Below are 23,429 nucleotides of genomic sequence, written 5' to 3' on the forward strand. Positions count from 1 at the left end.
GTCTCGAAATCACGGCGCGATAGCGGAGGAGCATAGCGCTTTACGCAAGCCCGTAACTTACGCCGAGGTTTCTATCTCCAGCGGGCGGTGCCGACCACATGTCAGTGTCTTCGGAGCTGCATGGTCAATATGCCATGTTTATAGCCAAGTTGTTCTGACATGTAAACTACGTCGGAGATAAATGACTCCCGCAATTAAGATGTTGAAATCAAAGTGCAAACAGTGACTGTTCGTATACACCATGGCTCTATAAACAAAGGCGCTCTTCGATTGTTCTGCGCCTCTCTGCTTCGCCTTGGCCGAACGCGGAGGGTTCCAGCCCGCTCTCCCAGCGCTGGTGGGGCCGAGCGGCCCTTGTATATAAAGGTAATTCTCGCCCGTTCCCTCTAGTGTAAATATGATTTAATTGAGCGCCGTGAGTGTCTTTAAACTCGAATCAGCCTAATTAATACCAGGCTCCCGTAGGGGATCTGCGGCGGAAATTGGTACCTCCGTTTGTTTCAATAATTGTGAAAGATGGAACAATTTACTGCCTCTCATGTCCTTCATTATAGCAGGGCTGTCAGGGAAGGAATTATTTTACCACATGCAGTAGGGTTCCTCTCACCATGAGGTACCCCTGTGAGATTCCACTCTCACAGCCCTCAGCCCTGTAGCTCTTCTCATTGCATTACATAGAGAGAAATGTACTAATTACACTAGTATAGTATGCTAACATGTACACATAGGTAATGTAATATTTTCTGTGTTTTTCAGCTGTTTTCTTTCTAACTATGTTAGTGAGAAGCTAATTGTATTGATTGTAAGTGCAACATGCCTGCTGTAAGGTGCTGTTCTCGTGTTGTTTCTCAGTAGATCATAACTGAATCAGTGAATCCTGTAGCTAAATGGATGTGCAAACTGTCACAGTTGCAGTTGTGTTTCAGAATGCTTGTAATCAGTGCAGCCCCTCTTCTGACTGATAGAGTCCTCCAGTCCGTCCACTGTGTTGGGCTCAGTTACACCTTTGTTTAGGAGAGTGTGCTTAAATCCCTGTCCGTCTTCCGTGGGACAGCTAGAGGATGACACCTGACCCTGCTGGTTCGTGAAGCCCAAGGTTCGTTGGCTTGCTCGATGGTGAAACATTAGCCTCTCATTGAGTCTGGGGGGCTGCTTAGTGTTCTAATCCCAAGCCCTAATTACTATAATCGTGGATGCAAATTAAGTGTAATTGAAGTTGACTGAAGCAATAAATCTTGGCGATGTTTGCCGCTCAGAAGTCACAGAGCCCAGGCAATTTGGAGAGGACCACCATCAGTTTGGGCTCTTAACTTACTAAGTAATTGCAAGATTCATGAATCATATTCTATAGGAATTCCCCACTGACTTGATGGTGGAAGCCTGATCCAGCAGCAGCATCCCTAGAGGGGGGGCTGAAGCCATGTTGGAGAGCATAACGAGGCCGCTTCCAGGAGAGGTGCATGCTGGTAGATCTGCACAGTGCTGTTAGTCCCTCACATCTGAGTGACCTCCACAAAGCACTTTATCCCAGTATGCAGAATACTGACCGGCAATTAGTGGACTGTGCCTTGAATTGCGTGACTCAGAATGAGTTAAATTCAGTAACGCTGCGTGATGGGATTGGCTGTATTTCACTGATCTGTTCCAGCACTGGGTTGAGGCATGTCCATAGTCTGCATGTGATATGCCTTGTTGTAACCACTGAGGGAAGAGTCTGCTTTACTGGTCGTGTTGAGGAGGACAAAACTTTGGGTACCATTTCGGGAGGGAGAAGAAAAAACAAACTCATATGTAGCAGAAGGTATGTTCAGTGTGTATAAAATGTAAGTGTATCCTTTACTGAAAATATACAGCGTTCTCCACTGCCGTGGACAAAGAACATATCGCGCCTGTACAATAATGACGCGACTGTGTGCAGTGCGCATTTAACGTGACCTAACTAAATTAAACTAACTTCTAAATTAAATTTCCACCCCCAATGTATACGATCGGTGAGCGGAAAGGCACACTTCATACCCAGCTACGTGTTACCAGACGTGTATTATGTTTGATTGCTGGGGAAATAGAGTACTGAGCAGGCCCGGGGAGCGGGGTTCAGGTTGCGGGTGGAGTGACGAGATCCAGAAGCTCATGGGCTGGTATTATCCCGACACTTCCTGCCTCTGCGGCTGGGGGGCGGCGGGGGGGCCTCCCAGAGCCTGGGACTGGGGTTATTACCCAGCCCCGCAGGACCCCGGCCGGGCCTGAGCCGAGCCCCGCGCAGGGCTCCCATAACTCCAGCACCAGAGCCGGCTGTGGTTTATTTTATTATCTTGAACCACGGTTAACCTTCCAGACCTCAGAATGGAAAAAGGAGGGGCCTCATCCCGGTGGAGGCAAGGAGGGAGGAGTCAAAAGGTTATCTGGAGGTACTGGTCCTCAGTAGCCAGCAGCCCCACCTATGGGCTGCTCCAGGTGGACGGCTGTGTCATGTCACACCGCATTATATTACTTTACTTTATTTGCCTTACGGATGTCCTCACCCAAGGTAACACGCAGGGGTTTTAGTTTTACACATTCTAGGATCCAGCTTAGTTTACACGACAGGAAGTGATGTCATAATGTAAACTGAGCAAGCGATTAGCACCCTGCTCATGGAGGCGGTGCACTGTACCCACCTGGGGCTCCAATGCACAGCTTTAGACCCAGAATGCATTGCTGTATCCCCTAAAGCACATGGTCAGGTGATTCACTGCCTGCTGTAGTGAACTTTGATTGAGCACAGGTACAAAACTCTCAGCCAACACTTTCAGTTTTCCATCATACACAAATTTATTTCAATAAGATGTTCTAAAATTGGTTTTTACCATCATATAGCTTTATTAAAGGTTTTACTACAGAGATGCCAGAAACAAATTGGGAAGTAATTAGTTTACAAGGTTCACAGTATGTTGGCAAAGTGTTTTCCGTTATTCTGTTACTTCTCTGATGCAGTCACCATCTATGTATATTGATAGATGTGAACTGTATACCTTGTGTACCCACACATCTGATAAAGCAAAGAGGCCTGGAACAGAAATAAATAACACAGGAACTGAGGCCTCTAATTTCACACTGATGTGAAATCTGTTCTTTGGCTTTTAGGAGTTAAATTTGGGTTAAAAACTGTATCAAGAAGAATGTTAAAAAAATAGCTCTGCTGCCACGAAACAGAACTTTCTTATTGCTCCACTTTTGATCCGTCTTTATAAATAGCAGAATTTTGTCGTAAAAATAATGTTTTCGTGGTCTTTTCCTGCAATTAAAACAAGGTTTGGCTCAGGAACAAGGGCAGAGCCAGTCCCCGTACTGAAGCCCTCTGCCTTCTTCATCTTTCCGCATGTGTCATTTATGGCTTGTTATTTTCTTTTTAAATGTATATTTTCCATACTACACATGTTCAAAGTGGAGTGTAAGATCGAGACAGCGGGTGGGATCCACCTGCTGAGGGTGCTTTTTCTGCTGTATGATTCACGCATGCAGTCACACACACGCATATAAATGTAGTGTGTATTTTACATATTTACGTATATGTGCATGTGAGAGTGTGTGTGTGAGAGACAGAGAGAGAGAGAGAGAGTGTGTGTGTGTGTGTGTGTGAGAGAGAGAGAGAGAGAGAGAGTGAGAGACAGAGAGAGGGAGAGTATCGTGCTTTCCCAGACATTCTGAATTCGGCCAAGCAGTGTGGTCTTCACATGACCAATCAAAAATGTCAGACTCCAGTGTTTTTCCCTGTATGTACAACAAAAGTGTCTGGCTTCAATTATTATTGTGCCCCAAGGGTAACTTCAAAATTCCTTTCTCCCTAATTTGTCAGAAGTAAAGCTCATGGCATTCCCTCAGTATTGGCTGAAATGTTTTTTGATATTAAATCACAAACTTTTTACTTGCCGTATAATCAAGACAAATGTTTATCATACTTGTTTATGCTATTGGTGGGGACCCTGGTCTTGAATCTGGGCAGTTTGCTCGAAAGTCCATGGTTTGTTAATTGTGAAAACAATTTTCTCAATAGGCAAGATAATTTTGGATGCAATATGAGGTAACTGTGGCACTTTAAATGTCAAAAGCTGATTTACAGTACATTAAATTCACAGACTTGCATTAAACAAAAAAAAAAAACGTATCTAGGCGGATGCATCCTTCCCAAACATCACAAAATCAGTGCCCCAAGCCTTGTCAAAGAGATGGATGGGAAAAACATAAGATTCCAAGACCTGATTAAGGATCTCTTTACATTGTTTGTATGTCAACAAATCCGGTTAAACACACCTCTGATCTCCCGTACCCATTGTTTTTGTAGTTAGAGCTTATTGTCATAACATTTCTGTTTGGTAATGACTTTTCTCTGTGTTACTAAATGAGGAAATTGTATATGAAAATTGCCATCGACGTTGCCGAAACAAATAAAACTACTCATGCTGTCACAACATCTGTTGCCGTTTTAAGCCCTTATTTACGGTGTTTAAGCCCTCGTTCGAATTCACCAGGACAAATAAACATATCATAACTGCGAGAGCCCTGATGTCATCCGCAGATGTACATTTCGATTGCCGAGCTCGCGAAAGTCGACGGCATCTTGTCTTTCAAAGCAAAATAAATGACATCATTGTTTAACGGAGCTAATCTCCCGGGGTAGCTCGCTTAGCGCTGAGAGAGATGCCCGCTCCGCGCTGCGTCCCGCGCGCCCGTGGTTTGTGTACAGAGCGCTCTCGCTGCTCCGCCGCGGAGGGGAGTTCCAGACTACCGTGCTGTCCGGCAGAGTTAAACATTGTTTACCGCTAATGACAACTCGGCATAAATCAGAACTTCTAAGAGGCAAATTATTTCACCTGAGGGCCACGTTATTTATCAACCTCGCGCTGAGCCAGGTTTTTTTTTTTTTTTTTTTTTAATTTGGTCGTAAATCAGTACGAATGAAGCATAGTGTAAAAACCGCGCTGCTCGCTGACCGCATGGTGGTTGCAGCCGTCTGCCAAACCCTGATTTTTACTGCAGCCCTAATACACTACCTGCATTATTACTACGATTGCCTGCTAGCTGCACGTTCTGCCTTTTGTAAAATTATCAGTTCTGGTTGGTTTCCTGAGGGCCACTGGTTGTGTCGAGAAAATATAGACCAGTGCCAACTGCTTCTCAAAACATGCGAACGCCGGCTCTTGACTTCGCTGCACAGGCAAAATTGGTTAGTGCTGAGCTTGAAAAGTGGCTGCCTTGTCTTGCAGCAATTGATTGTGACACATGAACTGCTACTCGGTGTCTGGGGGCAGCTGAAACTACCAGCCATAGGCAAGATAAAATCTGTGCGCTGTAAGTATGCGACAACTAGCCCGACAACAGGGATGGCCGTCATCCGTTGTCCGTAATGTCTGCTGTCAAGGGGCGGTGCTGCAAAGATGTACATAGCCTAGAATGACAGCAGCTTGACAATTTCCTGGCGTAATAGGGTTTAAACAAGCCCCAGGGGGGTTTGTGGGTAATGGTGATCGCATGCTGGAGAAGTCGCACCTATGATGTCAGAAGTACAGCCATGGCCACTTGGTGTAGCGTTACCCAGTGAGAAGGTGCTCAGGAAAGCCCTGTGGAGGAAACGGGGCCATGTTAGCAATCACACAAACGAACACAGAAGGTATGGTGTTCTTTCCATTAAAGGGCTCTGATTGTCTTGGTAATGCGATTGCCATGGTGAATCTGTGTCCGCTGTGCTTTGTTTGGTGTTGAAAGGCGCGGTGTATGAAAATGTGGAGCTCTCCTGAGAGCTCTGCATTCCAAAAGGAAAAAAAGGATGGATGACGATACCGAGCTAAAGAAAGCCTCTCAGCTCTCCCTCATTCTCTCTCCTCCCTCAGGCGGGCCCTTAATCTGGGCATACTGCGGGACCCGGGCTCAGAGGTGGAGGACCGGCAGTACCAGGTGGACCTGCAGTCCATCAATATTGGCACCGCCCAATGGGAGCAGCTCAAGCCCGAGAAGGAGGGGGCCAAGGGGGGCGCACTGGCGGAGAGCGAGAGGAACTCCCAGAATCCAGCGCTGGAGTGGAACATGGCCAGCAGGTACAGCAGTCAAAGTGGGCAGCATTGTGGCGCAGAGGTCAGGAGGAGGTTCGGTCCTCTGGTTGGGCACTGCTTCAGCTAGGCGCTTAACCCAAACTGCACCAGTAGATATCCAGCTGTATAAATGGATATGTATCCTGTGCAAGTCCCCCTGGATAAGCAAATAAATAATATAACACTGTTGCTCTCTGAGACACAGGGAAGCAGACATGCTGGCATAGGCAGCTACAGAGGATCCAATTAGCTGTTGGAAAACTCGTCCCTGTTCAGTTATTTAGCGGTTAGAATTTGCCATCTGAAGTCGGCAGTAAAATCAGCTCCCAGGCACCCCAGCGCGGCTCCTCCACCTCAGCGGAGTTCATGGCCTGTGTTCCACCTTGTATTTTTCATGAGCTAATCCTGATTCTGCTGTTAGTCACACTCTCCGAGAGTCAACTTTGGGACAAACTTGTAATCATTCAGTTAATTCCTTTTCAAACAGCTTTGCTTTAGAATATCATAATTACAAACCCTGTCATTTTTATGGACACAGGAGCTAAAACAAGCACGAGTTTAACGGTCTGTTTGGCTTAAGACCCCCCTTTTTTCCCTCTCGCTCATGTTTTGAAAAGGAACGGGCCCAAAAACTCTCAGAGACAAGAATTCCTGATTTGTTCCCTCCGTCCACTAAAAATAACCACGGAAGAGACGCGGGCGGCCGGGGGAAAAAAAGCTACGCGGGCCCTGATTGATCCCGAGTGCGTCCAGGTCACCGCAGCCTTTAATAAGAGCAGAGTCACATGTGCCCCTAAACGCCACCTGCCCATGTGGGGAGGGCTCGGGGTCATGGCTGTCGCTGTGCAATCTCACACACACACGGCGCGGTTGACTATGGAGCGAAGCCAAGAGACACTGGGGCTGCCGAAGGAAAAAATCTTCCAGGATTTAAACTCCATATTATTACAAGGAATTCAGCCTCATTTAGCCCTTCTTTTTCCCCTCCCCAGTAGCTTTGGCCTTGCGGTAGAGATTTCCTGTTTTTGACTGGCTGTGGCCGTCGCAGTGAGGGACAGTCGTAAAAAACGCGCTTGTGTGTAGCTGCGCTGCTTTACACGCCCGTAAACCGCCCGCCATCCAGGGTCCCATTCTAACAAACAATGTATTAGGACCGTCCTTTTCGGAGCTTTTTCGGAGAGTGCTATGGCATTGAATTGGGCTGTTTCAGAATCACATGGCTACGTGGAACAGACTAGGAAGAAAAACATGTTGGCTAAAGCTGTGTTTGCAGTACTGGGTGCCAGGTTAAATTTGTTGTTGAGGTGTTTTAAAATCCCTGCATGACAGTTAGCTAGCTAGCTAGCTAAATTACGTAGCTTTTATGGCTGTTGAGTAAATTAGTGAATGCTACTCAACATGCCAGTGGGCTTTGTACACAGTTTTTTCATGACATAAATGCCAAAAAGGTACTGATAAATGATAATCACATTGGCTGAAAGTCAAACTGTTGACTGAAGCCAACTGGCTATAACACTGTCTTTCCAGCTAATCCAGCTGTTGGCTTTGCCTAATTTCACAGTGCTAGAAGACCTATTACTATTTTGCTTATGATGTTTCATGGACAATAAATGCTTCAGCTTAGTCCTACTTCCAGGATAATTTAATCTCTCTTTTCTGAATTGGCCTTCATTTATACATCCTAAATCATCGGACAGTGCTAAATTGAAGTTGTGTTTCACTATGGAAAGTCTAAACTTTACAACATGATTTACAACATGTGGTAGCTCATCCTCCTACCTCCACCACAGCCACGTCTGCAGTCTAGGCAAAACTGATCTTTGCTGTAAGGCCTCAGTGGTCCATTCTCTGGAACTCTTCCTGTAATTGTCCTGTAATTCTCCTTGTAGTTGCCTATTCAATCATTGTTGTTCCTGTAGCAGATTCAGCAATATTAATGACAAGGGTGGTTGCTGTGTGGTCGTTCTCTCATGCTGTTGTTAAGATGTTTATGGCACTCGAACACTTGCATTCCTGCCTCATAATGTACTGTATGCCCACCAGTATCTCCTGTGTTTGCTGTGATGGGTATGGCAGACTGTAGGCTGTATGCAGGGTATGCAAAGACCCACAGTGTAATCCAGGCCCAGTGTAACTCTGTCTGTGTTCCAGGCCCCTGCTTTCGTAATTAAACGTATGATTTCGAGCAGCGCAGCATTATGAGTCGGGTTTTGCAGTTCTGTGTGTCCGCGGCCCGGTGCGTGCGGTGTAATGCAGGGCGCCTCGCCTCCCGCCTCCCGGCCGTCTCCTCCCGCGGCGGGCGCTGGCAGGAGCCGCTCCTCGCGATCTGCCCGCAGTGGTTGTTGATCTTCCTGAGGTTGGAGCGAGGGGGAAATTCCCTCCGCGGCACCGCGCTGACAGGACCTGTCCTCGTGACGGCGTGGGATTGCAGCGCCGGACGCCACGGCCCGGCAGCGCTCTGGTGTCACATAATTCCCCTGTTCACACCGGCGAGCTGTCGGTGATTCATAACACTGCCGCCCCTCCCCTTCCCCCCGTGGCTTTCCAGCTCGGCTTTTCCCTCCCTGCTTTCGGTAAACTGAGTCTCACCAACCAACCCCCTGTCGACTGATGGCACTGCTCTCGTGTCTAGCAACGGGACACTAATTGTTTCACATTGCATCAGAATTATTTTACAAGGGAATGAAGGGGGGAGATAGACGTGGCTTCAGCCCAGAAAAGCACCTGGCATATCGTCTTACCTCTGAGCTAGGTTCACTTCCCCCTTTTTTTCCTGAAGGGCTGAAAAGAAAAACTTGTTGGCAAGTGTCCCCGGAGGGCACCGGTAATGTACGTTTGTGTAGCAGAATATGATATGATACTGGCACTGGTTAAACACCATTCTCCAGGCCACCTAGAAATGCAGCTTTTTCTAATCCTGTGCCGACTATAAATATTGGAAGCTATGCCGTTTGATTGTTTTAATAGCAGCAGATGTGGCAATTAACACCACCTTATAAAGCCGACTTGTATATTTGTTTTACTGCCTACAAATGTTCCCACAAATATAACTTGATTGTGGGAATGAACATTAGCGAAACAGGGAAAGTTTATATTTTAAGGTCTTAGTTTGGGCTTGTGTATACAATTAGGGTGTGTTCCCAATAGAGAATTGTCAAATAACGCCTCACATGGTGCTTAAAGTCATTCCAGCTCGGCGCTGAGAGGTCTTTGAGGGAAAAGCTGAAGTGCCCGTTGTGGAAATATTTCACAGGTTGGTCTTCGGGGCGTAAATGGATTTTGAAGGCCGCGTTCGGAGTGCTTTTTTTTTTTTTTTGTTTTTACAAAGCTGGATTGAATTTGAGCCGCCAGCTGAGTCGAAAACGCGCGCCCCGCTACTCACCTAGGCCTGAGCAGAGCTTTAGCTTTGAAAGTGGAGCGTGTTGACTTGTGTTGAGTTGTCACTGTAAAGAAGCTGAAAAGAAAATAACCTCTCTCCCTGGTGAAGACTTTACAAGCGCCAACAGGGGGAATTCATTGGAAATGGCTCTGACTCTAATTTTTATACACAGTTGATATATAAAATAAGAAAATGTGTACTGAGAGAGAGAGCACAATAGTGAGGATGGATTGACAGATGTAGGTATATAGATAGATATCAAATGATGTGTTATATATTTTTGGAAGACACTCTCTTATTCTGTGATGTAAGTACTTCCGGGTTTGAATGTCCCTAAAAGACACTACCTCAGGTGTGTCTAATATTGTTCAGCAAGCAGCAAGGATGGATACTGTGAGCAGTGATTGTTTTCCTGATTCTTCCATTAGAGTCAGTGAATGAGCTGGTCTGCCAGCCTGCCTCTGCCGTTTCATTCAAACGTGTTCCTCTCCCCAGCATCAGAAGACACCAGGAGAGACGGGCCATCCTAACGCCCATCCTGACCGATTTCTCCGTGCGGGTGACCGCCGCGCCCGCCATCATCTTCAGCAAGCCCGTCTCGCCTGACAACGCCCAGGTGGAGGTGAGCGGTGGGGTGGGGAGGGGCTCTGCGTTGGCGCTTTTAGCGAGCGGCCGTTCTCTGGCAGTATGCACGCAGATCCCCCATCCATCCCATATTTGCCGGCGGTAGAGCAAGCTGTTTGTCAGAATGTTGGGCTTGAGTAGAGCACCTAGGGGATCTGTGCTTCAGAGAGTTGAACTGGCCTAGTGGCATCGCTGTGTTTAATAACCAGTGACATGGAGATGATTGGAGCCATAAGAAAGCGCTGTTGTGTGAAAATCGAGCGCTGGATCAGTAATCATTGACGTGGGGGACAACTCAAGATTTAAGAGTTTTTTATTATTTCAGTTTTGGGTGGCTTTCAGCAGAATGCTGCTCAGTATCAACATATCTTGTTAGTGTTCTTTGTGTGTGTGTGTGTGTGTGTATATATATTGCATGCATTGCGTATACCGCCACCACAGCAAACATTTTTGTCCATGTCATTTATAAACAAGGTTTAAGACTTTGATCAGTCTACTGCTATTCCTGTTAATGCTGGTACATTCCCCCACACCTCATACATCCACCCAAACCTCATGTGTAACAGTTACTCAGCTCTTCCCAGAGATACACACCGTCATTTGTAACTTTCCGAAAATGGAGAGGTTCCAAGGCACTAATAATGATAAAAACTGGCAGGTGCTGGAGGGGTGTGTGAGCCGTGGGCGAGTCCCTGGTGGCGAGTGAGCGAGCAGGCCCCCCTCCACGCCATGTTCATCGCCTGCGCGTCTCTCCGCAGGAGATCGTGGTGTGCGGCCATTCCCTGGAAGTGAACATGACCACAAGCCTGGACTTCTTCCTCAGCGTGGCACAAGTTCAGCTCCTGCAGCAGCTGCTCCGCGCCAACGTGGTGGGGAACGAGGGTCCCGAAAAAACCGCCGAGGTGAGCTGGGGGGGGGGGTCAGAGAGCCCACAGGGGTGGAATGCATGCACAGACCCCATCCTCCACTTTATTACCCATCATCCTCATCGCCCGCAGAACCGACACAGACGAGCACATCTCTTTATGGAAGAGTTCTCCTGTCTCCCCCCCTTTCGTTTTTTTTTTAGGGAAACAGTTAAATATTTACTCGTGTGTAGTAACACAGTTCTCCTAATCTCACTTTAGTTTATCATCCTCAGCTGCAGCTTTCAGAGTATTTTCTATTGTTTACAGAGAGGGGAGATTGGCGCCGTTTGCTCTGTCTGTCCAGTTAATAAAGCTTTCTAATGGAACACAATATAAAAATATTTACCAGCTGTTGTGCATGCGGGTGCACCGTCGGGGGAAGGGGGAAATGAAGAAAGATAACAGGGCGCTCTTCAGAGCTTTCGGCACACCGCGCACTCTCGCAGGGGACAGGGTGTCTGGAGCTCCAGGCACCCCTGTGAAGGCAAGGCGGGGTGCGTCTCTGAGCTCTCGGGCGCTGCTGCTGTGACCAGACTGGGATGAGATGATGGGGGAGAAGGGAAGCGGAAGCCCTTGGAGGCAGGGTTTATCTCTGGCCTTCTGCGGCCAATGTGCTGCACAGACTCATGCATGCATACAGACAGGACTGGCCCGATCTCTGTTCTGCCTCTCACAGTGCAGAAAACACACCTGGATGTACACACACATAGGTTTATTGTACACTTCCAGCTATGCCCCTCTCTGCAGATCTCTCACACACACACACACACACACACACACACACACAAACACCTACCAACATCCCACATAGCTACATGCCATACTGCATGTCTCTCTGTCACTCACACACAAGCACACACAAAAACGCATATATATTTAGTGTATGCGCATAGCCATACTCGACATTACAGACCACAGGCACACATACAGCTGTGCCCTGGCTGCAGATGGCAGACACACACCCACACACTGAGCTGTGCCTCTCTCTGGATTCCCGGTGTCAGAGTGCCCATGCAGGCAGGGATGAAGTGCCTCTTGTCCAGCAGTTTGCTACTTGAGAGAGGTCAACCTCCATACCAAAATCAACATCCTGACACCAGAGGGAATTAAAAAAGAGCCAGTGTGTGTCACGTTCAATTTATAAAGTAAACATTTTTATTAGTGTTGTTTTTGTAGGGTCAGAAATAAATATGTTGTTTTAAAGGCATGGGGAGACAGTCATTTTTCAGGAGGTGCCTCGCATCTGGTTCTTATTTTTGGGAGATCTCGGAGCCCTCACCCCTGGCTTGTAGTGATTCATTGTTTGCCTCTGTTATGGGCCTGGGTTGAAGAGGTTGCTACCCAGAGTTCACCTGGGTTCAGGACATGATATTTAGCAGTTCTTCTGCTGGCCCTGCTCTCATCAATTTGGTGCAAGGATGAGAGCGGGGAGGTCAGCATTGCCTCCACACGGCTGCTCGGCAGAGCTCTATTACTCATGCTGCAGGGCCCTCTAGTGGCCAGAGAAAATACTATGCCCTGAAATGGCTTTTCACTCACTCAAGGGTCGTTTGAATTAAATAGAGGGTTTCTGTGGTCATTTCCACCGCGTTGTACAAGACGTACTCATTACAGCTCGTAACGCTGGCACACATGCTCTAAAGGTGTTTCACCCAACCCTTACCCGCTCTGTGACCCTGCAGTTAGAGCATGCCGCTGTTCCAGGCAATTTAAGAGATCCTTTCAGGTGCTTCAGTGTACTACATCCACTAGCGTAAATTAGATGTTGTTCCCTCTTGTACCAGGGCTTTTTTCCCCCCTTTCTTTCTTTTTCATGTAGGCTTTGAGAACATGCTGTCAGGCTCTGAAAGGCTGGGCACGCATTTCAAAAGGCCCCAGACAGCTGTGTTTTATTGTGTACACTAATGAATTTGTTTTTAAGGGCTCGGTCCTGGCAGGGACACCAATGGGCGCCGCGCGCTGTGGTGCCATGTATGTGACTTCAGCCATTCCTGGTCAGTGAGCCGTGCGTTGTATATTAGGGAGGCGAGCCCGCGCCACACACGCAGCACGGCCGTCACCCTCTTGTCACTCCCCTCTCCCCCTCGATCCTCGGGCTGGACACAGAGCGTGGGACCTCCCCCTCGCTGCCCAGCACACCGAGGTTGTGTCCCCTCCAGTGTCTCGGACATCAGCTGACCTCGGGACACCAGTTGCTTTTCCTTGATTGGCGCTCTGCTGTACAACGTGAGTTAGCTGCTGTGAATGATCATGGTGCCGTTGATCCTGGGCCCTAAGAGTGCCGTAATGTGCTGTAATGTGTCACCATGTGCTGAAAGTAAGTTTCTCAGCTGCTGCCATTTTCTCACGCCATCCGGGTCCAAACCGGTTTCATGTCACCTATGACATATTTAAATGGTCCTGGGGAAAAGGGATGTATTGTTCCGGAATGTTCTGCATGGAGCAGAATCTACCTATCCTCCTCTGGTTTCAGAGTACATTATCTGCTGATTTATTCCCCTATTTGAGATACGCCAGACCGAAGCCTGGTAACTCAACTGCACGGAGGAAAACACACGTAACCTCAGTGCACAAAACCACAGGCTATAAATAGACTGTGTGGTGACTTATCTCTGTGCTCTGTCATCGTTACTGTTCCAGCACCCCCCCACCCCCACACACCCCCCCGCGATCTACAGATGGTCCCCACATTTGCAATGTAGCGTTCCCTCGTTTGAAGTCCCCAGCTTTCAATCTGACGCCAATAGAGCTGTTCTGTGATCAAGAAGCTAAGAGGAGAGGAGTGCTGGGTGAGGAGGGGGAAGGGGGGGCGGAGGGGTGCGTTCCCGGTGACCCCAGGAAGCGAAAACGGGGTGTTGGAGAAAGGGCTGCAGCGGCAGTCCCGCGCCCGGCTCGCCCGGCTCGCCCGGCTCCTCCTGTTTACATCCGTTCTGCGGTGACTGTGTAGTGGAAAGTCTGGCTTGGCACGGCTGCCCTGTTGTCCGCCAGCAGCCGCCACAACGACATACTTCCAAAGTATTTCAAACACGGCAGACCAGGCTCGGAGGAAGAGGGGGGAAAGAAAAAAATAATTATCGGCACCGCGGGCGTCCGGGGCTGCGTGTGGATCCTGGGAATGCAGGAGCTCGGTGCTCTCGGCCTCCGGTCCTGCAGGCGACCGGTGACACGTTTTCGGGCAGGAAAACACCGCCGGTTGGGGAAGTCCCACTCTCTGCGCAGCATCATGTCCCGGGCCAATGACATACCCAGCAAACGCAGCACGCTAGTCGGGCTTCCTCTGCACCGTACGCCAGACAACCGTGGGCCAGTAAGAAGGTGCCGGATATGGCCAGGAACATCTGAATCACTGTAGCAGAGAGCAAACACCCTGCGCTCAGTCCCTCGTCCCAGGCCCTGCTTTCGGTGCCCCCCCGCCCCCCCACCCCTGCGTAGGGCTGGCGCGCTCTGCGTTTCGGAAAACACCATGGCTTCCAGCTCTGGCTCCCTGTCAGGGGGGTTCCGGCTCTGAGGCAGATTCGAGACGACAGCGTGGAGATTATGGCATTACCTCTGAGCAGCATTGTGCGCGGGCCTCGGAGCGGAGCGCGCTCCTGGCTCACGCAAGCCCGGCCTAGCGGAGGAGCTCGGGCCGGTTTACACGCGGGGCGACACTGTTTCCAAACAAAACGTCGCCTTCCTTTGGCGAATTCCTTAACGTGCAAGCGGTTCATTAGCCGTGCCTGTCTCTGTGCGAGAGATTTTCTGTAATTTATCAGTAGTGTCGTGACTGGGCAGCAGGGATGGGGCAGTGGTTCCAGGTTCCGTGTGAGGTGCGAGGCTCCCTGTGTCGGGATGCTGTCCGCATCGAGCCGGGTGGCTGTCCACAGAGAACGCCTCGCTTTCTGCCAGGAAGCTGTTCGTCCACCCAGGAGCTTTGATTTCTTAGAGCATCATCCTTCTGTCAGCACAGCAGTTTTGAGCAGCACACAGAACAAAGCTCCTCAGAGTGATTGTTTTTTCATTGAGTCAGACGTGTGTTGGAAATATGGAAATTACGAGAAGCTATTTGTGGGCGAGATATTATCCCTGTGTGTTTTGGGTTCGGGCTGTAAGTCAAGCAGTCTTGGTCACAAGGCTCTTGTGACCTTCTCAGGGGTCAGGGGTCAGGGGTCATAATTCAGGGTTGGGCTCTCCCACCCTCAGCGAGCAGAAGAGAGAAGCCTGGTGCGTTGCCTGTCTGGAGAGTGCGCCCGTGATGGGGGGGTGGTCTGCTTAAAGGCAGTGTGAAATCAGGAGTGCCTTCTGTAACGTCTGAGAGATGGGCCCCTGTGAACCGGGAGGTCAGGCCCGAATCGCCGCCGCCCGTTAACCCTCTCCGAGAGGCATATCGCTTTCATGGCCCAGATAATAGAGACATACCCCTGTCCGGGTCGGCTCTGTTTCCCCTTGCCCCGTTGCTGTGGGGAGCAATAACAGACGTGACACCCCAGGAGCCCGTCTCCCTTACGCTGGGCCGGCCCACATCTGCTCAGCAAGCGCGTTGCCTCGGCTTATCTGGAAAACATACATGTTTTCTTAGCGAGTGTCCACCTCGCTCTCTCCCCGGTGTTATGAAACCGTATCGTTTTGCGAGGAGCCTGGTGACCCCCCTCGCATGTGAATCAGCTGCTAATTGACAGGCAGTCAAAACAATTTGCCTCCCCCATTCCCTACCCCCCCCCCACCCACCCCGTTTTCGGAGGGGGCCAAGCACTTCGCCCCAGGACCTTCTCGGAGAACGACCGTGGCACTTTTTTAAATTCACCCTGGAAACCCAATATATTCGAGATCAGTAGCAGCTGAATTGCCCGCTCGTATCGGTTTGTCGAAATTGGCGTGAAACCCCCGATAAAATCAGAGGGTTCAGAATTACATTAAAGGGAAACAAATGCGGCCTTTGAGGAGGGGCGCCGGGCCCCGCCGTGACCCGAGGGATCGGGTTTCACCTCAGGTGAGGGGACGAGGTGCCCTCTCCCCCCCCACGGTTTTGAGGGGAAGCGGGGTCGCGTACTCAGGGGAACAGTAAAAACAGGACACAGCAGGTAAGCTCTCGTCAGACGAAAACCACTCCAATAAATGGCCATTTGATTGTTTGAATTCCTGCTTTAAAAAAACACCTCCACCTGTCTAAGCAAGACTATTACAATAACAGGTGAATGAATGCGGTTTTTTTTCTTCCTTCCCCGTATGTTTCACACTGGCTGAACCCTGCTCTTCTCTCACAGTGTTCCAGCATGACCCAAGCTGCACTGTAGTCTTCGTCTCTCTGGCTAAGACAGCAGGACTGAGGGGGAACAGCGGGTTTCTCCTAGTACCAACAGAGCAGCGCGAAACACATATACCGCACAGGGCTACACCGCTTGCCTGCCCCTCAGAAAACGCAACCCTTCTTGCAGCAACTGTACCATGCTGCGAAATAGAAACCAATCTGTCTAACTTTCTAATGTTCTAACTTTATAACTTATCAGCACGCTATTTTCACCATCTTTCAGCTGACCCTCTGGAAGCTCTGTGGGCGTAATGGCACCGTGCAGCGGCCCTGTGAGGGTTGTGTAATGTGTGTCGCTGTCGTGGGGACACGCTGTCCTCCTCAGGATCTCCCAGCTCCCTCAGCTCCTGCGCAGCGCATGCGTCATTGGCACTCTCCTGCAGCTGCGAGCTGCCTCTCACCCTCAGCCTCTTCGCAGACCAGCCCTGTAGCTGGAATAATGTTTTCCTTGCGGAGAAGGTTTCGCATCATTTACCTCACTGGCCCGACACCACCTCGGAGCTCGCATGTCCATCACGACCGGGATGTTTTCCCGAAAAATAAAACGAAGGGAGGGATTCCTCACCCCCCTCTCTTCCCTTTCTTCTGATTCGACTCCTATAAATAATGTGGCTGCCAGCGGCGTTAGTCACAAAGCCGTCTCCCTCCCCGGCCGTCTCCGGGAGAGTCACGGCAGCAGCACCAGAGCCCGTCTCGCACCGTCACCATCTGTCCCCTCTCCCCCCCCCCTCCTTTCTCCATGTTACTGTTTCTCCATGCCGTAGCCACAGCAAACCCACAAAGCGCCAAGCGGCACGAACGGCGCTGACGTAACGTGGCGCATCTTCTGAGGTTCCCGCTGTTGTGCTCCGCGGGGCCCGCCGAACGCGCCGAGGCTCGGAGCTCCTTTTGTTTCTGGCCGGTGGGGCACGCGGGGCCGCCGGCCGAGGGCCCGCGGCTATAGCCTGGTGGTCTGCAGCGGACGTGCTGGACTGCGGCCCTCGCTCACACAGCCACCTATCCTTCTGTCTGGCGCTCCAGAGACAGAGTAGCGGATGGTTGGTGACGGTCAGCGCTCGTCGACCACAAAACAACCCCCTCACCCCATCCCAAATAGCCAGCCCCCCCCAAGACACACCTCACCCCCGATCCTTGATCGTCCTGCATCCCGCCCGATCCCACCTCTCACCGGGGACCTTCGGCATGCACTCACGCACCGCACTCCAGATATTAGATTAGAAAATTACCCTGACACGAATGTGAAACCTAAATATAAATCTGGGCAGCTAATGAGAGCCAGTTGGGCTCTCGCTGGGAGCAGCTCTGTTCTGTGCGTCCGCTTGGCTTGGAGCAATTACACGGACTCCAGGGTACTCCTCTCCCTCTCACCTCTCTCCCACATCTGGGCCAAGGCACCATGGATGAGATAGCTTCATTGTCTCCAAAAAAAAAAAAAGTGCACAATGGCAGAAAAATATGGTTTCATTAAGATATGAGCTTGGAATTGTATATAAAAGATTTTAAGGGCCCGTCCATGCTGCCAACTTCTTTTTTTTTTTTTTGAGTTTTCCATCTGGCTTCAGACTCGTGATACCATATCTGAAACAGAATTTTTTCTTGAAATTTTATTCTATTTTTTTATTGCTCAACATGTAGCCTGTGCAGGATCTACGATTGGACAGAATGCACATAAAATATAATCACTGCCCTACTGTGGCTGAGATGGGCATATCCAAGCCAAAGCGTTTACGAGGGATGAATGCGATGTTTCAGATTATATGAGTATCACTTTCAAATACCTAAAACACACTGGAATGATTTTGGTTCCCTGACTTTATTTTTTGTTTTATTTTTTGATAAGGCTTGTGCTATTGTGCTAATTTGTCTTTACGGTATAGCATTTAATAAGCACTTGTAATGCATGTTACTGCTTTTTCAAACAGATTGAAAATGCAATCAGAGATCTAATAAAGCCACTGAAGGCCCCACTTTGTGCTCAGTACTTTGAGTGAAGAGGTGAAGAGGTGCATGTTTCTCGCCTTCGATGGTTGTTCTCTGTACATGGAAGTGAGGCTTAAAAAGCCATTTTAACTTTTTTGAAAAAGGCAGTATACATTTAAACCAGGGGAAAGAGTTTAACTGGATTCACCAAGCGCTGTAAATTGCACATAGACCCTTAAATGTGTGTTTTGTCCAACCCAAGACTTTCCAATCATGCTCTTCATAGAGCAGACTTAAGGGCACTTGATGAAGAAATATTCAGCCATCATTCATTCAATCATTAAATCTTTGTCAAGTTATTGATCTGTTGGCCCCTGATAACCGTGATTCACAGCCTATCACCCAGGACAGGAATCACTGAAGATGAGAAATTTCACCTCATATGTATGCATAAAGGTACTTATAAGCGGCATGTTATTGGGATCAGTGGCTGGATATGACAGAGCAGCTGGAAACTAGGTGGCCCAGTAAACAATGTTGCGTGCTCAGAATGCCCGTTTCAGCAGAACGGGCTGCATAATAACAGATAATGCAACAGACAGTCAATGGCCTGTTTCAAACCAACTCAGCAAGCTTCCATGATGCTGTTTTTTTATCTGAACCGCGACGAGGAGTGCTTAGGAGCCAGGCCGGGTGATCCCGCTGCGCTGTCTCAGGGCGTGTTGAGCACGCTGCACGCTGCTGCACGTCAGGGCTCTCGGCGGGTCTGTCTTTACATTGAACAGACGTTGTTTCTGGGCTGTTTTTGTGGCAAAATATTTGTAAGCAAACCAAGGCCGCATGCCGGCCAACTGCTTATACAGGGAGGAATGTTTTGAAGTCGAAATGAGTAAAAAGAGCCCCCGTTTCCCAGAGCCAGGCTTTTTTTTTTCCTTTTTTTTTTCTGGGTCGTGCGGCACAGCTCTCCGCGGGGAGGATATTGACTCACCCCCCGATTATTATTGTCCGTTTCATTGCTATTGTTCATTTCTCTACAGTTTTACTGCTCCAGGTTTTTATCATTTTTGCCTGCATCCCCGAGCCCCACGGCTCCTCCAGCAACCGCAGCCTAGATGAAAACCAAGGGCGTGCTATCTGCCCCGCGCTCCGTCTCTCTCCTCTCCCTCGCGCCCGTCAGGATGACAGCAATTTTCGGCCTCGTAATTTGACGTGCTCTCATAATTGCATCCTGCATCAAAGGGGTCTTGGGATCTTGACTGCGCGGCTCTGGAATGTCAACATGCCGGAATTATACTGTCACCGGATGTTTGGCGTTCCCTGTCCAAACGTGGCACCGGCGAGCGAGGGAAGGCCCCTGACAGGCCGGGGAAAATATAGGGGATGTTGTTCTTGCTCCAGCCCAGCTCAGAGCGCGAGCGTGCGCAGACGTAACAAAGGTGGCCGCGTTCGCTAAAAGACGAGCCCGCGCGGGCCGACCGACCACGTCTCGCTCGCCCCAGGCTGTGCGCGGGGAGCCACCCTCTGTCCTGTTTACGCGAGAACGCGCATGTTTAAACCGTAGCTGACAGTCGCTCTGAACCGGGCATCATCCATTAGCAGGCCCTGGGGTCGCGACCCCGCCCAGACGCTTTGTTGTGGTTCAGCCGGAGTGCAGGGCAGGTTGCCTTTGTTATTGAAACAAAGTTCGGCTTATTAAGGGGCTTTTGATGCTGAAACTGCCGCTGAACTCGCAGAGAAAATGACTTCATATTATAAATTTCTTCCCCCGAAAATTACAAAAGGACTCTGTGGTCTTTATGGCATTTGATTTATTATTATTATTTTCCTCAAGTCACGAAGCATTGTGCTGAGGCCTTTGGTTCGCCGAGCGGGGGGAAGAAAGCGGAGCCTGCTGTCGTCCCCATAACGTCTGCTGTAATGTATGGAGTTGAATAGGGCACCGTGTGATCTGGCTGTTACGACGTACACAGCTATGGCACGACACGCCGCGGGATCTCGGGCCCCGTCCAGGCAGCGCTGTCAGAACTCTGAACTGAGCTAGCTCCATTGGCCGTGTGGCGTAGTGGCGAGGAGCAAGGCTCGTGTTTTGTGAACATTCATGTAACATTAATCTGACTACAGCCTGTAGAGTCTGATACTGTTTCTCATTTGGATGTTCAGCTAGCAGCACAGCAACTGGGAAGCAATAATGGTGTGTTGTAAAGTTGTCAGATTAATTGGCAAGTCTGTTCAGGGGGGCTGCGATGAGTACCCTGATCTAGTTTGCTATGCTAGAATACACTAATACAGTAGGCCTGATGCGAACACACGTCATAGTACTGAAAAAGTGAAACCCCTGTCAGTGTGCATACTCACACATTAGCCTGCATGGAGGTGTCAGTCATTCTGTCCAAAACATTGTAGATGCAACTCTGGTAATGATGAACAGAGAAGATGAATCAGGTCTTTATCTCAATAAGGGCACCGCTGCAGGCCTTGAGGTGGATCATTCATGATAGAGTAATTCGACGTGCGTGATTAAAATGATTGTGGGCTCCTGTTTAGTAAAATAATTGATGGGTGTACGCACTTGTGCTTTGCATCAAGAGAACACACAGCACATAATTCACGTCATTCTTCCCCTCAGAATTGTTCCGCTTGGCACAGCGTTAGACTTTCCTTCGCCGTCCTTTTTCAAAGCAACATAGTTCATTAAATGAATGATAAGCCCCATTTACTTGAGAAAATCATGTCTGGAAGCAATTCTCTTTCAGAGCTGAGGGGCTGTGGCTTTTCAGGAGCAGGTTACGCTCTGTGACTGACCTCTGACCTCTGTGCACCGACCCTTGCACAGGTGGCGTCTCGAAACACAGGATATTGACTGCACCTCCTCAGCTACCTTCCCACACTCTCCAAAGAGTCAGTAGCATAGTAAATGATGTGTAGACTGACAGCAGAATGTGGGTCTCTATAAATAATGTGCATTGCGTTGGTGTCAGTGCTGTCGTCTCCCAGCTGTGGCTGAATGTGTTCCTCCGATGCTCTCTGACACAGGCGATTTCCAGTGGTAAAGGCGGTGAAGAAACTTGCGTCGTAATTAAGCGGTCTCAGGCGTCGCGCCCCGTCGTAAAAATAGCAACGATACTCGACCGCTCGGCTTCACACTCAGATGAGCTGGGTCGGAGTCAGTGTCGGCAATCAGTCCAGGCACGGCTGGGTTGGAGGTCAAACAGATGCGCCCAACGCGATCGCCACTCGGGGATCGGTGGTTTCACGCCGGGCGAGATTTTCCACAATTTATGTGTTGCGAAAGAATGACCTCATGATTGGCTGCGCGCTTTTTTGATCAGCGTTGGGGAGCGATCGCGAAGCGACATGGAAACAGCGCTTCACTGCCACCATTATATAATAGAAAGTAATGACTGGAAAGTGGGATTTAGGCTGGAAAAGCATGCATGCATGCATTCTGGATTTATTACCTTCTGTCAATGGATAAATTGGTGGACATTGAGAGCGCCTATACCTGTTCACTTCCCAGCTGAGCTCACGAGGACATGTGTGGAGTCTGGAGTACGCGTGAGCTGAGGTCAGCGGCGAACGCCGTTTACAGTTTGAGCGGGCGGTGAGGCAGAGCTCAGTTCTGCTACCCTGCACATCTGCACCGAGTCCATCGCGTCCGCCGCCCTCCGATCTCCTCTTCTGTTGCACAGCACGTTCAGCCCGGCAGGAAAGGCAACACGGTTACAGTGCAGAAGCAAGCCGTTCTCGTTTTATTTTATCGATATATTGACTGCTGTCTGTTTCTTTTGTATTGTGATTTTTAAGAAGTTCTTTACGTCATGGCTATCATTTTAATATGTGTGCCAAAATCAGAGCGATTCCTCTGAATGACAGTGTGAAAAAACCCTCCCCCACTGGGAAGCCAGACCAGTCACATTGCCGAGAGGCTGATTCACCAACACACATTTGGTACATTCCTCCAAAAACTTTACCTGTTTTTTATCCTACAGAACCACCCAAGCTGCCTTTTAAATCAGCCATATATCATTTTGTTAAAGAAAGCCCGTTTTATTTGGTTGCATTAGTGAAGGCAGGCATCGGATGTTATTTTGCATGTCCGTGGCATGCATGAGCACCGCAGCACAGTAAAGTATCTGCACTCCCCTGTCCTGTTCGCTGTAACAAGCAGCTGCGGCTCTTATTTGTCCTCCGGACGCGGAAGTGTCTTTTGCGGATGTCTGCATTCACCAGATACCTTTTTCAAATACTTCTCCACCAATACAAGTTTGTCTAACGCAAGACACATGGAGCAGATCTCCGCATATTCATACGCGAATGCTTGGAAAATCTTACATTTGTACAGAAAAGAGCGCACATCCTTTCCTCATTAGCCAGAAAGAAGAGGGGTCCTGGCACAGCCTCAGTATGGAAGCCCGGCGTTGCTTTTTATATGGATCTTGTTTTTAGCCTTTGATGACACTGTTTAGAATAGGAAATATCTAATAAGTCAAGCATTCTGTTTAATGTGCTGCCAGTGAGTTTAATATATGCCTGGAGGTCTGAAACAGTATCTCCGCCGCCGCAATAATATACATTTAATTCTCAGGAAGGGAAGGTTGAATGTGGGAGAAGCAGCTGAGTACATGTCGAAGTGCTATAATAGGAACCATGTGCAGGTTTGGGGAAGTGGGGTGAGGGGGGGCGGGACAGCAGCGAGGGGGGACACAGAGGCGCTCTGTACTGTACATTTTTACGGCTTAATCATAATCATGTTAATGCGCACCAGTAGCTAATTAAAGAAAACTTTTATCGTTCACTTCAAACGGGAGGCACTGGGCTGTGCTCCTAATGCATCGCGGGGCTCCGGGGGGAGTTGGGAGGAATGCACTGCAGGTTTAGGCTGTCCGCGGTCGAAGGCAAGACGTCTCCCCTCACCTCACACCTTTATCACCCGACGCCTCTCGCTTTTATTTATCACGGTCATCCGTTTTCGTAGCTTGTGCCTATGTAGGGGGCCGGCCCGCGGGGCTTATGTACTTCAGAAATTCTGGAAATCATTTATTCAGCTGGATTTTCACAGAAGCAGTGTAGGGTTTTACAGGGTGTTACTCAAGGGTACGCTATCACCGTCCCACCCAATATGGAGTCTGCTTCATCCTCGCCAGCCCTAACCCGAACGCTGCTCTCACTTTCCCCCCTTCGTTTGGTTTTTTAATATCTAATACAATGATCGCTTTTCGTTTGCAATCATGCATTTTGGAGGAAAT

General features: G+C 49.2%; 1 protein-coding gene across 3 annotated transcripts in view; it reads left to right on the forward strand.

Moving 5' to 3' along the window:
• Window positions 1-23,429, forward strand: part of LOC118784006 (vacuolar protein sorting-associated protein 13B-like) — a 281,109-nt gene that overhangs the window by 189,544 nt on the left and 68,136 nt on the right. For all 3 annotated transcript variants that reach the window (XM_036537972.1, XM_036537973.1, XM_036537971.1), the window contains exons 30-32: window positions 5,868-6,071; window positions 9,940-10,066; window positions 10,827-10,970. In XM_036537972.1, coding sequence (XP_036393865.1) covers window positions 5,868-6,071; window positions 9,940-10,066; window positions 10,827-10,970 — 475 coding nt within the window. The remainder of the gene's footprint in view (window positions 1-5,867; window positions 6,072-9,939; window positions 10,067-10,826; window positions 10,971-23,429) is intronic.

Source organism: Megalops cyprinoides, chromosome 10, assembly GCF_013368585.1.
Source record: "Megalops cyprinoides isolate fMegCyp1 chromosome 10, fMegCyp1.pri, whole genome shotgun sequence".
Classification (NCBI taxonomy): domain Eukaryota; kingdom Metazoa; phylum Chordata; class Actinopteri; order Elopiformes; family Megalopidae; genus Megalops; species Megalops cyprinoides.